Here is a 15,245-nt window from a genome sequence, read left to right as displayed (position 1 = left end):
GTTGCATTAGCTTATGCAAACTTTGTCATCTCTAATGGTTGCAATCCCCTCTTAGTTGAGCTTCACCAGCAGAGTGGTTGGGGAGAGACTCTTTTGCTGTCGATGAGAAAGAGACAATGTCTTGGCTTGTTTAAATGAAGCCACTCTTTTCCCACACTGACTTTATAGATGAAGGTCTTCGTGTCGGTCATATTTAGTTTCATGATAGAGGAGTCAGCCGGTCCACATCAACGGTGACATCGTATAGCAAATTTTTACTCGAAACAATACCCAAAAACAAGAGATGCATTAATATCTGAGTTCATAATGAGAATTAGATATATAACTTAATCTGAAGGCAAACGAGGACTACTATTTATACAAAGTTAGGTGTAATGTCTTACTTCACAAACAAGACAAAGGTTGCTTCTGGTGAGGGACTATATAATATATATATATATATATATATATATATATAGGACATAAGAACATTAGATTAAAAAAACTCAGCCTCCTGGCATCATCATTTAGAATGAAAACAAGCATAACAATTCGAGCAGAAAGATCTATCAACTTAGCTAAGCAGAAAAAAGATAATACTTGTTCTTTTTTGTTTCACTTTCTTTATTCATCGATGACATCCATTTTTTTTCCATCTTATTTCTACTGATCATTCATTTTATTCTTTCAAAACTTACAATAGAACCATTTGGGATCTTTGGTCAACCAGTATTTGTAGTGAAAAGAGTGTGAATGAAATAAGATTTCAAACAAAACAAGAAAATGCAGTACTACCAACACATGCCATACGTTTCAGATAAGTAAATATATAAATGTTCTTTTATGCCTTCTTCCAGTCGATTAAAATTAATCCATTCCTTTAGGCCTTTAATTATTTTATTGGCATTCAGGTCGTCCTGTCACACTTGCTTCGATTATTTATTGGCAACACTATACAAGGATGCCATTGCATGCATCATTTTCGGAATCACGGGCCCTAATATCAGTCGTGATGATTTGAGTACCACTGGTTGTGACAGTATAACCAGTGAGAGTTGTTAGCCAAGCTTTCATCGAATGGAATTAGGAAAGGATTTGTGATGATTCGAGTACCACTGGTTGTGACAGTATAACCAGTGAGAGTTGTTAGCCAAGCTTTCATCGAATGGAATTAGGAAAAGATTTGAGGCCATGGAGGTCACCAGCGCATCCTTTCTGGTGCCATATGCTGCGAGTGTTTGGTGTCCATTACGTTGGAACATTTATGGGGAATTGGTGATGGGCCTTAACATATCATATAATAGAGTAAAAGAGATAGCATTCGAAGTGTTATGTTAGCCTTTTCAAGCAGTGGAACCGTTTTTGTGTATATCAGTTCAAGCTTGCAAAAATATATTCTTGTAATAAGATTTTAAATTGCCCGATTGCTTCTTCTGCATGTTTATTTACCAGTGATCTTATAGCCCACTCTATCAGTTGCAGACAAGAACTGCATGTGTTTCCATCAAATGAGAGAGAGAAAAGTAAGAACTGCATGCTTAAGTTTCCATCAAATCCGAGAGCTCTATCTAGTCTTATACCACTCGAGGGGTTTCAAGATGTTGAAATAACTAACGTTTTCCCTGAGGTCACTGTAGCATAAAAAACCAGCCCAAAAACATGCCAAAACAAATCATTTTTTATCGTCCGAGTGAGCAGTGAGCAATAGACATAGAACCCTGTGTTATATGAGAGCTTCATAGAACCCTGTGTCACCCGGGGGGCTTCAGGTTGACTGACGTTTCGTGCTACTCACGGTGGTTGCCGCAACATACAAAAACGAAGAGATGCTATGCAATGAGAGTCTTGGTCATCTTTTGAATGTGAAAGAAGGAGGTCAACAACAAGACATGGTGTAGGCGACTCAAGTGGTATTTTAGGTGCTAAGATCTTTTCCAATTTCTGTTTGACCTATGTTTATTAGTGATAAGTTTATTTCTGTTCGATTTGAATGTCTTTGTTGGCGATGAAAGAGGTTCTTTGTTTGCACTAGAGCTTGCTTTAAGAACCTATTTTCCTTTTCAAGTTCAAGATAGGAGGATTTTGAGTTTTCACGTATAGTACCAGGAATAAAAGATTTTGAGTTACATTTGTCATTTGCTTTTTTTATGTATCAAACTCATTAATGAGTAAAGCATATATCAAACTCATTAATAAGTAAAGCATGATCCTTTTTCAATAAATTATATTTTTATCAATCTTTTTAAATTTATCGTATAAGTCATGAAATGCTTCAGGTAATTCTTTGTACGATAAAGGAGTTTTCAACGAATTAGTTACCTCATTGTTCTTCTTCAATAATTTGCTCTTCCACCTCCAACCTATCAGAGCTTTCTTAGTTTAAGCATTCCTCTATTAATAAGTTCTCTTGTTCTTTTTTTATGTACCTTGTATATTATTTCATAGATCATTAGTAACCTTTTGAATTCTTCAAATGAAAGATCGTTATTTATATCTCTAATTATAGTTATCATTGCATCTTGGAAAGTGACTTAAATTTTTTTTCTTAATAAATTATTATTAGAAGAAGATATACCAAGAGCTTTTAATCCACAGTAAATATATATTAATGGATTCTTTTGGCATTATCATAAAATGTTCAAGTGTTCAAGTAAATTGATGCCATTGGTACTTTTTAAAGTATGTCAAATATCAAAAGTGATTTCATATATAGAAATTCTATTAAACTTATTTCGATCTAAAGCATAATATAAAATATTCATCATTTTAGCATTTAAGTGAAATAATTACCTTTTAGAATCCATCCATCCATTCATTAAAAGTTTGCCATTTTAGAACCATCTATTATTTTAGAAGATTTTTTAAAATTATTTTCAATAATAAACCATCAATCATGATCGAGTGAATGCAAAAAAAAAAAATTATCTTTCTAATTTTTTTAAAAGTATAATCGAGTGGTCCTCTTGATTATTTAAAAATATCCTTATTTCTCTCTTATCGTGGTAATCCAAATGAGATAATCGAGCTATGATATTAATCATTTGGATTTTTATAGTACTAAAATGAGGAGTTGCAGGGTGAATTAGTATTATAATAAATTTGAATCGATGTTAAAATTTAATTAAAAAATATATATTAGAAACATGATCAATCAAATATGGAGTGTGAATAAAATTTGCAAGTGAATGATCATAAGCAAAAAATCAAAAGTAAGAAAAATGATATAAATTAATTTATAGTGATTCAGTTTCTTGACTTATCCTCATTCCTCTTCTCCTTAGGTTATCAACTTTCACCAATGATCTTTCTAATGATCGAAGATCAATTACCATTGTTACAATTTTTAACTTTTTCAGGCTTAAAAAATTTTTCATACGAGAGACCTTTTACCTCATAATATTTAATATTATAATTAAACTAAAAAAGAAAGAAGAGACTTTAAAAACTATACAAACTTTATAAAATTTATAAAATATAATTAAAAAGGGAGCTACAAAACTATACAAATTTAAGATTAGATACTCCATCAATCAAGTTTGAGTGGGGTATTTATAGTCTCCAAACAAACACTAAAAATAAAATCAAAATTAACTGAATATCAGATCGAAAGATTAAACTAAGTTAATGAGAAGTCAATGTTTCTTTTTGTTAACTATTAAAGATGGCAGATGACGGATGATCAAATAATTTGATCGCATAATTTTAATTTGAGGATCACATTGACATAAAAATTAAAAAAAAAAACTTAAATATTGTAACCAAAGGCTTCTATTTGTGTTTGCTACTTATGCTTTGAATGGGTCGGTTTGCTTGGCAAGGTGCTAGTTTGAAGTTTTAGAATTTATTTTTCCTAATAGTTCTTATAAAAGAAATAAATTTAAAATTGAGTGAGAATTTTTTTTTTATTTTTTTATCAAAAGATAAATGATAAAAATCAAATTAAGTCATATTACTAGTATATCTACAGTAAATAACTAAGTAAGCTGACACTAAGAAAAATGATTCTTCATCCAATAAAATTTTGTTATCAACCAGTTGAAACTTAGCCTTGTACGGTGGGTTTAACGAAGCCTGGCTGATGGCTGGTTGCCGAAGAGGCCGGGTGAGAAAGCCTCCAACCTTTTCGTATTTGCGTAACCGGACGTGTAACCGGAAGTGGTGCACGAATCTCAGAGAAAGGGATATTTGGGATATTTTCCGGTCTGCACGGAGGGAAGTGACGCTCACTGCTGCGTCACTGCGATTTCACATGCTTCGGCCTAATTTATCGCCTCCCTCCCGGAGCTAGCGGAAGTGGTGGCGTGCAAGCGTGGTATGGGCGAGGAAGGGAGAGATTAAAGCGAGCAAGGGAAGGGGTGCGATGGGCAACACGGATCCTCTCCTTGCCCTGCGTCACCGCCCCTCAGATCTCATGGTGGACATCGTCGACTACCGCGGCCGCCCCGCTAACAGATCCACCTCCGGCGGCTGGACCTCCGCTCTCTTCATCATAGGTATTAATTCCCCTCTTCCCCTTCCTCCTCCTCGATCTCTGTCGTCCGTTTGATCTGGATCGGAGGTATGCAGGGGTGGAGATAGCCGAGAGATTCGCCTTCTACGGGATATCATCCAACCTGATATCCTACCTCACCGGCCCGCTCGGAGAGTCGACGGCGATGGCGGCGGCGGCGCTCAACGCGTGGAACGGTGTGGCGTCAATGCTGCCGCTCTTGGGGGCCTTCGTCGCCGATTCCTACCTGGGGCGCTACAGAACCATCGTCATCGCCTCTCTCCTCTATATCCTGGTGCGTGCGTGCTTCTACCCCTCTTCTTCTTCTTGCCCTCGCTGTCTCGCTGTGCTTTTTTCGAGGTGCGAATCGTAGGAATCCCTTCTGCTTCTTCTTACCCCTAAATTCGAAATCCTTCTTTCCGTCGTGCGAGCCCTCGACCACGGTGAAAAGTAGTACACGCATCCGTCGGTTCTCCTAAGTGGCAATGCCTGGACGCATGCGCGCCTTGTCAGAGTAGTACAAAAATAGAAACGGTAACAATTAGGACGTTTCAAATTTCAAACTATCGGATTGGAAATTAATTAACAACTCCGTGCTTCCGCCTATTTCAAAATAGATAGATTTAAAATTTTAGGCAAATTTAAATTGGTCAGATGGATGTGTACATCCTAGAAAACCTTTGATTTAATACCATATAGCAAGAATAATTGATACAACCTCATGAATTCCATCCATCTTACATAATTCACTTGACAGACGCCTGAATTGTTTCAAAAATTTTCATTGATATACCACTTATTCTTCTTTCATTCAAGTCCTAAGGTAGATGAGTATATATTTAATTAAAAATAAAATAAGATTAATAAATATAATTTATTACCATTCGAAGCCTCTGTTTAGTGAAATAATAGCAGCATCCGTCGATTTCCTATTGTCTGATATGTGATGGGATGACGGATGTCATATAAAACAAATAAGTCGTTACAGTTCCATCCACTACTCTTCAATTTGATGAGAGTTAAAACACTTGCTTGATTGTGAAATAGTGAAAGAAATGCAAGCATCTGATCCCATTGTCGAACCATATGATGTCTTGTACGACGACTCACGTTGTTGTCTGATTTGAGACACAGCACCCGTTTTCGTATGGATGTACGGCAAAGCAGCCCACGGCCCACCTCTTCAATTGATGACTCAAGTTTAATAAAAAGCTATTCAACTGGGTCATCATATCGAACATCAAATCTCATATCAGTGGGTTATTGGTTAAATCAATGAATTGAATTTTTAATATATATATATATATCCATAGAATATATAAAAATTATACAACATATTATATAAAATTATTAAAAAATTATTTTGATAATATAACGAAAGATCTTTGTAATATAAAAGACATGCTGAGTGATTGCCTTGCTTGTCTTCATTTGGACGCAGACGCACGTCTCATGATTTCTATCGCTTGTAAGTGTAACTATTTTCTTGTTCTTTAACAGGGTCTAGGCACGCTGACGCTGTCATCTATGCTACGTATCTTCCATCCGGCGAAATGTGGAACGGCTTGCCCACCTCCTCGGCTCCAAGTGGCAATGTTCTACGTCTCCCTCTACCTGGTGGCAATCGCCCAAGGAGGCCACAAGCCCTGCGTCCAAGCCTTTGGCGCGGACCAGTTTGATCAGAACGACCCCCAGGAACGCGTCGCCAGGAGCTCCTTCTTCAACTGGTGGTACTTCGGAATTTGCTGTGGCGTCGTGGTCACCCTCGTCGTCCTCAGCTACGTCCAGGACAACATCGGCTGGGGCCTTGGGTTCGGAATCCCCTGCATCGTTATGCTGTGTGCCCTCGTGTTGTTCGTGCTCGGAACCAGGACTTACCGCTTCTGCCTCTTGCAAGAGGAGAGCCCCTTCGCTCGGATCGGCAGAACGCTCGTCGCATTGGCAAGAAAGAGGCTGGGAAAACTTCCCATTACCGAACTGCAATCCGAGTAAGAGTATTATTCTGAAACCTGTTGATACTAGTATCCTCTGGTGGTAGATTAGCGAAGACTAATGATTTCTGGGCAGCATCGAACGTGTGGAGGAGACGAAGGGGCTGTTTCGACTGTTCCCCATATGGACTACGTGTTTGATCTACGCCGTTGTGTTCGCGCAGTCCTCAACTCTGTTCACCAAGCAAGGCGGTACATTGGACAGGAGGATCAGCTCCAAGCTTCAGGTGCCGCCGGCGGCGCTGCAGAGTTTTATCAGCGTCTCCATCATCGTCTCCATCCCTATCTACGATCGCATCCTCGTCCCCGTGGCTCGGAAGTTCTCCGGGCTTCCTTCCGGCATCACCATGCTGCAGAGGATTGGCACCGGGATGGCTCTCTCTCTCGTCTCCATGGTGATAGCATCTCTGGTGGAGATGAAGCGGCTCAAAACTGCTCGAGAGTTCGGTCTGGTGGATCATCCCAACGCTAGGATTCCGATGAGCTTGTGGTGGCTGGTGCCTCAGTATGTTCTTTTCGGGGTTGCAGATGTCTTCACCATGGTTGGCCTGCAGGAGTTCTTCTACGACCAAGTCCCTGATGCATTGAGGAGCCTGGGGCTGGCTCTCTATATTAGCATCTTCGGCATCGGCAGCTTCATCAGTGGATTCCTGATCTCTGTGATCAACAAAACGACGAGCAGAGGTGGAGAGAGCTGGTTTTCCAACAATCTGAACCGTGCTCATCTCGATTACTTCTATTGGCTTCTTGCGGGGCTCAGCATGATCGAGCTAGTTCTCTACGTGTACTTTACGCAAGCTTACGTGTATAAGAAAAAGCAGGATACTGCAGTCATGTAGTTTATTTTCCAGGTCGATTATATAAGGTAAGAATGATGCTGCCGGCATGTAATATAGTTTCCGGGGCTTCAATAAATTGGACGCATTGTTACGGTTCTTTGGATTTTTCTTGTCCATTCCGTAATTAATTATTTAGGTGGAAAAATTCAAGCCAAATGGCAAACTCTTAATGCTAGGAAGGGAAAGAAAAAGAAAAAACTCATCCTATTCATAGTGGCTTTTAAATATTTCTTTATCTTACCGTAGCACTATAACACTGCTACACTACAGTATAACATTGTAGTACTATAACATGGTTCGTCCATCGGTAATATGTGGTCCGCGTATCGATATGTCATCGGATCGGTACATATCGATCATACAAAATCATCTAAAAAATTAGATTCCCAAGACTTGATTGAGCCAAGTTAATCAAGAAATTTGCTATATAATCAAGCCTCCGAGACATATAGTATCTTTGAAGTGCAAGAGAGTCGAAGAGATCAATAGAATCTCCTTCGGTTCGTGGAGAAGAGGAATCAAAATAGGGAGTTTCATATAGATATTAGTAATAAGAGGTAAGAGAAAATATTCAATTCCAGTAAAGTTTTACTGTGACATTCCTATCCTCTGGAACATGCGCATGCGCATTAAGTTCAATTGTTCAATGATTTGTTGCACTAGGGGAGTTACTATGTGAATTCTGGAGTCTGAATTAATCTTTAAAAGGAGTAGGAACGAGTTTAATCATTTCAAAGAATCAGAATAAAATACTAGCATTGAAGCGATAATTGTAGTTTGAGAATCAACGGGATCAAGATAATCTTCAGTAGTAGGATCTAAAGCTACAATTGGGTTTGTCTGAAAGGGAAGTTTGGACAAAAGAATAAGCTGTCTATTGGTGCATTGAATAGAAAGGGTAATTATTATAGGTGATTGGTTTTCTGTCGGTCGTGGAGAGAAGCTATTGTCTGACTTGCGCGCACAACCTTTGATGCGAGGTGTAGTCCAAAGAATGGAGTTGAGCTCAAAAGATTAAACTGTTTCTGAGGTTTGATAGGTAGGTAATTTGCCATTAGCAGAGTCACAAAGAGAAAGGTAAGATTGAGAATGTACTTCCTCAATGCTAAGGCCTAAAACAGAATCATTTGCTATGTGTTATAGAAGAATGGAGGCTAAAGCAGAAGCTGGAAAGTCTACATCGACAACAGAAGTTGCTACAAGATATTGTGTTGGCAACTCAAGAGGTGTTTCTTCAGTGCTAACATCTTTTTCTATTTCTGTTTGACCTATATTTGTTTGCTATTTCTGTTTGATTTGAATATTGTTTTTCTTGGCGAAAAAGGTTCTTTGTTTGTACTAGAGCATGCTTTAAAAACTTATTAGATATTTTCGTATTTCTATTTGACCTTTGCGATGAGCCTATTCTTGTTGGATTTGAATATGTTTTTATTGGCCATCAAAGAGATTCTTTGTTTGCACTAGAGCTTACTTTAAGAACTTATTGCCCTTTTTAAGTTCAAGATAGGAGGATTTTGAGTTTTCACATGTAGTGCAAGGAATAAAATATTTTAAGTTACATTTGTCATAATAATTTTTTAGTATATCAAACTCATTAATAAGTAAAACATGATCCTTTTTCAATAAATTATATTTTTATCAATCTTTTTAAATTCATTATATAAGTCATGAAATACTTTAGGCAATTCTTCGTACGATAAAGAAGTTTTCAAGGAATTAGTTACCTCATCGTCGAACACAGTAAGAGTATAATTTGTCATTTCTTCTTCAACAATTTGCTCTTCCAGCTCCAACCTATCAAGCTTTCTTCATTTGAACATTCCTTTATTGATAAGTTCTTTTATTTTTTTTCATATATCTTGCATATTATCTCATAGGTTATTAGTAACCTTTTGAGTTCTTCAAGCGAAAGATCGCTTAGGTCATTTATATCTCTTATCTTTGCATCTTAATTCCTTGAAAATGACTTAAAAATTTTCTTTAATAGATTATCATTAAAAGAGGATATGCCAAGAGCTTTTAATCTACTGATAATATCTAAGAATTGAGTAAATATATATCAATGGATTCTTTTGGTATTATCATAAAATGCTAAAGTAAATTAATGCCTTTATTGGTAATTTTCGAAGTATGTCAAATATCAAAAATGATTTCATATATAGAAATTTAATTAAACTTATTTCAATCTAAAGCATAATATAAAATATTCATCGTTTTAGCATTTAAGTAAAATAATTACCTTTTAGAATCCATCTATTCTTTAAAAGGTTTTGTCAATTTAGAACCATCAATTGTTAGGATCTTCATAGTTCTAAAAGGAGGAGTTGGGGGGTAAATTAGTAATATAATAAATTTTAATTGATGTTAAAATTTGATTAAAAAATATATATTAGAAACATGATCAACCAAATATGAAGTGTGAGTAAAATTTACAAATAAAGTGAATGATCATAAGCAAAAAATCAAAATCAAGAAAAATGATGTAAATCAATTTATAGTGATTCTATCTTTTGACTTGATTCATCTTCGAGATCATTAGCTTTTACTAATAATCCAATGATTGAAGATTAATTATTATTGTTACAATTTTTAACTTTTCCAAATTTAAGAAAACATCTTCGTACATACTCTTTTACAAGAGACATTTTATCTTATTTAATATCATAATTAAATTCAAGAGGAAAGAAGATACTCAAAATATAATTAAAGAGAGCAACAAAACTATACAAACTTAAGATTAGACAGTTCATCTGCTAAGTTGGGTGAGGTATTTATAGGTTCCAAAAAATTTAAAAAATAAAGCTAAAATTGATTGAATATCACATCGGAAGGCTAGACTAAATTAACAAGGAGTCAATGTATCTTTTTGTTGACTATTAAAGATGACATATGACACATGATCAAATAATTTGATCCCTACATAATTTTAATTTGACGATCACATCGACATAAAAAATTAAAAAAATCAACTTAAATATTGTACCCGAAGGCTTCTATTTGTGTTTGCTACTTCAGCTTTTAATGGGTCGATTTGCTTGGCAAGGTGCACAGTTTGATGTTTTAGAATTATTAATTTTCTTCTAATAGTTCTGATAAAATAAATAAATTTAAAATTGAGTGAGAAACTTTTTTATTTTTTTTATCAAAAGATAAATGGTAAAAATCAGATTCAATCATATTACTATTCTATCTACAGTAAATAACTAAGCAAGCTGACACTAAGAAAAATGATTCTTCATCCGATAAAATTTTGTTATCAACTAGTGGAAACTTAAGTCTTGTACGGTGGCTTTAACGAAGTCAGGCTGATGGATGGTTGCCGGAGAGGCCGGGTGAGAACGTGGTGCACGAATCTCAGAGCAAGGGATATTTTAATTGGCACTCACTATTCATTGACATCGCTGCGTTTATCACATCATTACATACTTCGGCCTACTTGATCGCCTCTCGTCGAGAGAGCTAACGGGGAAGTGGTGGCGTGCCCGAGGAAGGTAGATTAAAGCGATCAAGCGAAGGGGTGCGATGGGCAACACGGATCCTCTCCTTACCCTGCGTCACCGCCCCTCAGATCTCATGGTGGACATCGTCGACTACCGCGGCCGCCTCGCTAACAGATCCACCTCCGGCGGCTGGACCTCCGCTCTCTTCATCATAGGTATTAATTCCCCTCTTCCCCTTCCTCTTCCTCGATCTATGTCCTCCGTTTGATCTGGATCGGAGGTATGCAGTGGTGGAGATAGCCGAGAGATTCGCCTTCTACGGGATATCATCTAACCTGATATCCTACCTCACCGGCCCGCTCGGAGAGTCGACGGCGATGGCGGCGGCGGCACTCAACGCGTGGAACGGCGTGGCGTCGATGCTGCCGCTCTTGGGGGCCTTCGTCGCCGATTCCTACCTGGGGCGCTACCGAACCATCGTCATCGCCACTCTACTCTACATCCTGGTACGTGCGTGCTTCTACCCCTCTTCTTCTTCTTGCCCTCGCTGTGCCTTTTTCGAGGTGCGAATCGTAGGAATCCTTCTCCTTCTTCTTACCCCTAAATTCGAAATCCTTCTTTCCGTCGTGCGAGTCCTCGACCATGGTGAAAAGTAGTCAAGCATCGGTCGGTTCTCCTAAGTGGCAATGCCTGGACGCATTCGCTCCTTGTGAGAGTAGTACAAAAATAGAAACGGTAACAGTTAGGACGTTTCAAATTTCACCCCATCGGATTGGAAATTAATTGACTACTCCGTGCTTCCGCCTATTTCAAAATAGATAGATTTAAAATTTTAGGCCAATTTAAATTGATCAGATGGATGTGTATGTCCTACAAAACCTTCGATTTATTACCATACAGTAAGAATAATTGATACAACCTCATGAATTCCATCCATCTTACATAATTCACTTGATAGACGCCTGAATTGTTTCGAAATTTTTCATTGATATACCACTTATTCTTCTTTCGTGCATGTATTAAGTTAGATGAGTATATATTTAATTAAAAATAAAAGAAGATTAATAAATATAATTTATTACCATTTGAAGCCTCTGTTTAGTAAAACAATATCTGCTCTAGCAGCATCCGTCGATTTCATATTGACTGATATGTGATGGGATGACGGAGCTCACTTGAGATGACGGATGGCATATAAAACAAATAAGTCATTACAGTTCCATCCACTACTCTTCAATTTGATGAGAGTTAAAATGGTTGCTTGATTGTAAAAAAGTGAAAGAAATACAAGCATCGGATCACATTGTCGAACCATAGGTGTACGACAACTCGCGTCGTTGTCTGATTTGAGACACAGCACGTGTTTTCCTATGGATGTACGCCAAAGCAGCCCACGGCCCACCTCTTCAATAGATGACCCAAGTTTAATAAAAAGCTATTCAACTGGGTCATCATATCGAACATAAAATCTATCAGTGGGTTATTGGTTAAATCGATGAATTGAATTATATATATGTAGAATATATAAAAATTATACAACATATTATATAAAATTATTTAAAAAATATTTTGATAATATAACGAAAGATCTTTGTAATATAAAAGACAATGCAGATTGATTGGACGCAGACGCACTTCTCATGATTTCTTGGCCTTTCTATCGCTTGTAAGTGTAACTATTTTCTTGGTTCTTTAACAGGGTCTAGGCACGCTGACGCTGTCATCTATGCTACGTATCTTCCATCCGGCGAAATGTGGAACGGCTTGCCCACCTCGTCGGCTCCAAGTGGCCTTGTTCTACGTCTCCCTCTATCTGGTGGCAATCGCCCAAGGAGGCCACAAGCCCTGCGTCCAAGCCTTCGGCGCGGACCAGTTCGACCAGAACGACCCCCAGGAACGCGTCGCCAGGAGCTCCTTCTTCAACTGGTGGTACTTCGGAATTTGCTGCGGCGTCGTGGTCACCCTCGTCATCCTCAGCTACGTCCAGGACAACATCGGCTGGGGCCTTGGGTTCGGAATCCCCTGCATCGTTATGCTGTTTGCCCTCGTGTTGTTCGTGCTCGGAACCAGGACTTACCGCTTCTGCCTCTTGCAAGAGGAGAACCCCTTCGCTCGGATCGGCAAAACGCTCGTCGCATTGACAAGAAGGAGGCTGGGAAAACTTCCCATTACCGAACTGCAATCCGAGTAAGAGTATTATTTTGAAACCTGTTGATACTAGTATCCTCTGGTGGTAGATTAGCGAAGACTAATGATTTCTGGGCAGCATCGAACGTGTGGAGGAGACGAAGGGGCTGGTTCGACTGTTCCCTATATGGACGACGTGTTTGATCTACGCCGTTGTGTTCGCGCAGTCCTCAACTCTGTTCACCAAGCAAGGCGGTACATTGGACAGGAGGATCAGCTCCAAGCTTCAGGTGCCGCCGGCGGCGCTGCAGAGTTTCATCAGCACCTCCATCATTGTCTCCATCCCTATCTACGATCGCATCCTCGTCCCTGTGGCTCGGAAGTTCTCCGGGCTTCCTTCCGGCATCACCATGCTGCAGAGGATTGGCACCGGGATGGCTCTGTCTCTCATCTCCATGGTGACAGCGGCTCTGGTGGAGATGAAGCGGCTCAAAACTGCTCGAGAGTTCGGTCTGGTGGATCAGCCCAACGCTAGGATTCCGATGAGCTTGTGGTGGCTGGTGCCTCAGTATGTTCTTTTCGGGGTTGCAGATGTCTTCACCATGGTTGGCCTGCAGGAGTTCTTCTACGACCAAGTCCCTGATGCATTGAGGAGCCTGGGGCTGGCTCTCTACATGAGCATCTTCGGCATCGGCAGCTTCATCAGTGGATTCCTGATCTCTGTGATCAACAAAACGACGAGCAGAGGTGGAGAGAGCTGGTTTTCCAACAATCTGAACCGTGCTCATCTCGATTACTTCTATTGGCTTCTTGCGGGGCTCAGCATGATCGAGCTAGTTCTCTACGTTTACTTCACGCAAGCTTATGTGTATAAGAAAAAGCCGGATATTGCAGTCATGTAGTTTATTTTCCAGAACATGAATAGGTTAATTATATAAGGTAAGAATGATGCTGTCGTCATGTTATATAGTTTCAGCTTCAAATAAATTGGAAGTGTTGTTACAAATTAGACGTATTGTTTATTTTATAATTAATTTAATGATATCGAGAACGGATGATTTTTTATCAATACTTACTCTTGTAAGATTGATCTGATGATCGACTATACTGGAACTTTCAAACTTATAAATCTAAAAGAGATTAGTACTAATACAGAAGATCTCTCGAGTCTAATGGTAACATACAATATGTCCAATTATCTCAATGTTTCTTTTGAATAATCTATAATCAAGATTATTTTGGGTATGTGTTTAAAGACGATTCGATCTCGTTATCACGATATCATCATGATCCGATTCTTATTGATATTACTCTTAAGTCCATTAGCATTTGAACTCCTAATAAATAAATCTAAAATAAATCCCTATCAAATTCTTAATGAACTAGATAAATTTAATAAAATATTATTCAAAACTCAAAAAATAAAAAAAATCATAACATAATGGTATAAAAAAATATCAAATCTTTTAGTTGATTTGAAGCTGTAATCTAAATTAATAAAATTCTTAAGAAAAAGAAACTAAAATCTTTACAGACAATCTATATTAGACTGTTACGAGCAACTCAAATTTAAAACGGCATAATTACACCAAGAATCATTTGCTTCATCCATCCAGATATGATATGATTTTTATCATGAAAATAGCAGCGTAAAACTGCTCACGTGAAATAAAAGAATCATTTGGCCTGCATTTAAATCCATATCGGATGGAAAATTCGTCTTTAATCTAGCGATCAAAGAACACAAAAAAGGAGATCCGTTGAATTCTGACATCAGATGTGACTAAAGTTTTTGTTGATATATTTATAATTCAACCTCAAAGAGAATCTTCAACTGTGCCTACTTCGTTTGTGGACAATGATTTTGAATTGCCATATAAATCTTCTACTTCTTAATCCACACACACAAAATAAAAAATCATTAAACAATTTCTTGACTATTCTCGTTTCGACCCAAATAAGAGGGTATGTGGAATCAGTGTTTTAGACCGAGTCCTCCTCGTTGACTTCTTATCGCGTTTCTCCGTTCCACGCTAAGTCTTCGAAGATGCCTTGAAGATGATGTGCGTGGAAACAGTGCTTTGGACCAATGATACATGGTGTTAATCACAGGTGGGCTTCTGTAAATAGAATCACTGTTACCATGTGATTTGGAAGGCGAATTAGTCCAGATCATGGATCATCAGAGAGAGAAATTGGGCACTATCACTGTCTCATCATCTAAAATTACAGCTTTTGGTTTGTGCCGTGACTGTGTAGCCGCCCGTCGAAGACGCCTTTGAAGTCCATTCCACACAAAGTCTTTGAAGACTTGGAAAAATTATGTGGTGGAAATGGTGCTTTGACCGTTTCAACTTCAATTCCCAGATTGAGTTCACGG

General features: G+C 38.2%; 1 protein-coding gene across 1 annotated transcript; it reads left to right on the top strand.

Moving 5' to 3' along the window:
- The first annotated feature begins 4,219 nt into the window (after positions 1-4,219).
- On the top strand, positions 4,220-13,934 carry LOC135592245 (uncharacterized). The gene is made up of 9 exons (XM_065081585.1): positions 4,220-4,472; positions 4,546-4,763; positions 5,969-6,456; positions 6,536-7,264; positions 8,075-8,090; positions 10,881-10,953; positions 11,027-11,244; positions 12,438-12,925; positions 13,005-13,934. The coding sequence occupies exons 1-9, from the start codon at positions 4,340-4,342 to the stop codon at positions 13,765-13,767; spliced, it is 3,126 nt and encodes a 1,041-aa protein (XP_064937657.1). The 5' UTR covers positions 4,220-4,339; the 3' UTR covers positions 13,768-13,934.
- The last annotated feature ends 1,311 nt before the right edge of the window (positions 13,935-15,245 follow it).

This window comes from Musa acuminata, chromosome BXJ1-9 (assembly GCF_036884655.1).
Source record: "Musa acuminata AAA Group cultivar baxijiao chromosome BXJ1-9, Cavendish_Baxijiao_AAA, whole genome shotgun sequence".
Taxonomy (NCBI): Eukaryota; Viridiplantae; Streptophyta; class Magnoliopsida; order Zingiberales; family Musaceae; genus Musa; species Musa acuminata.
The sequence above is the reverse complement of the archived record's forward strand: the minus strand, read 5'-3'. Positions and strand labels throughout refer to the sequence as shown.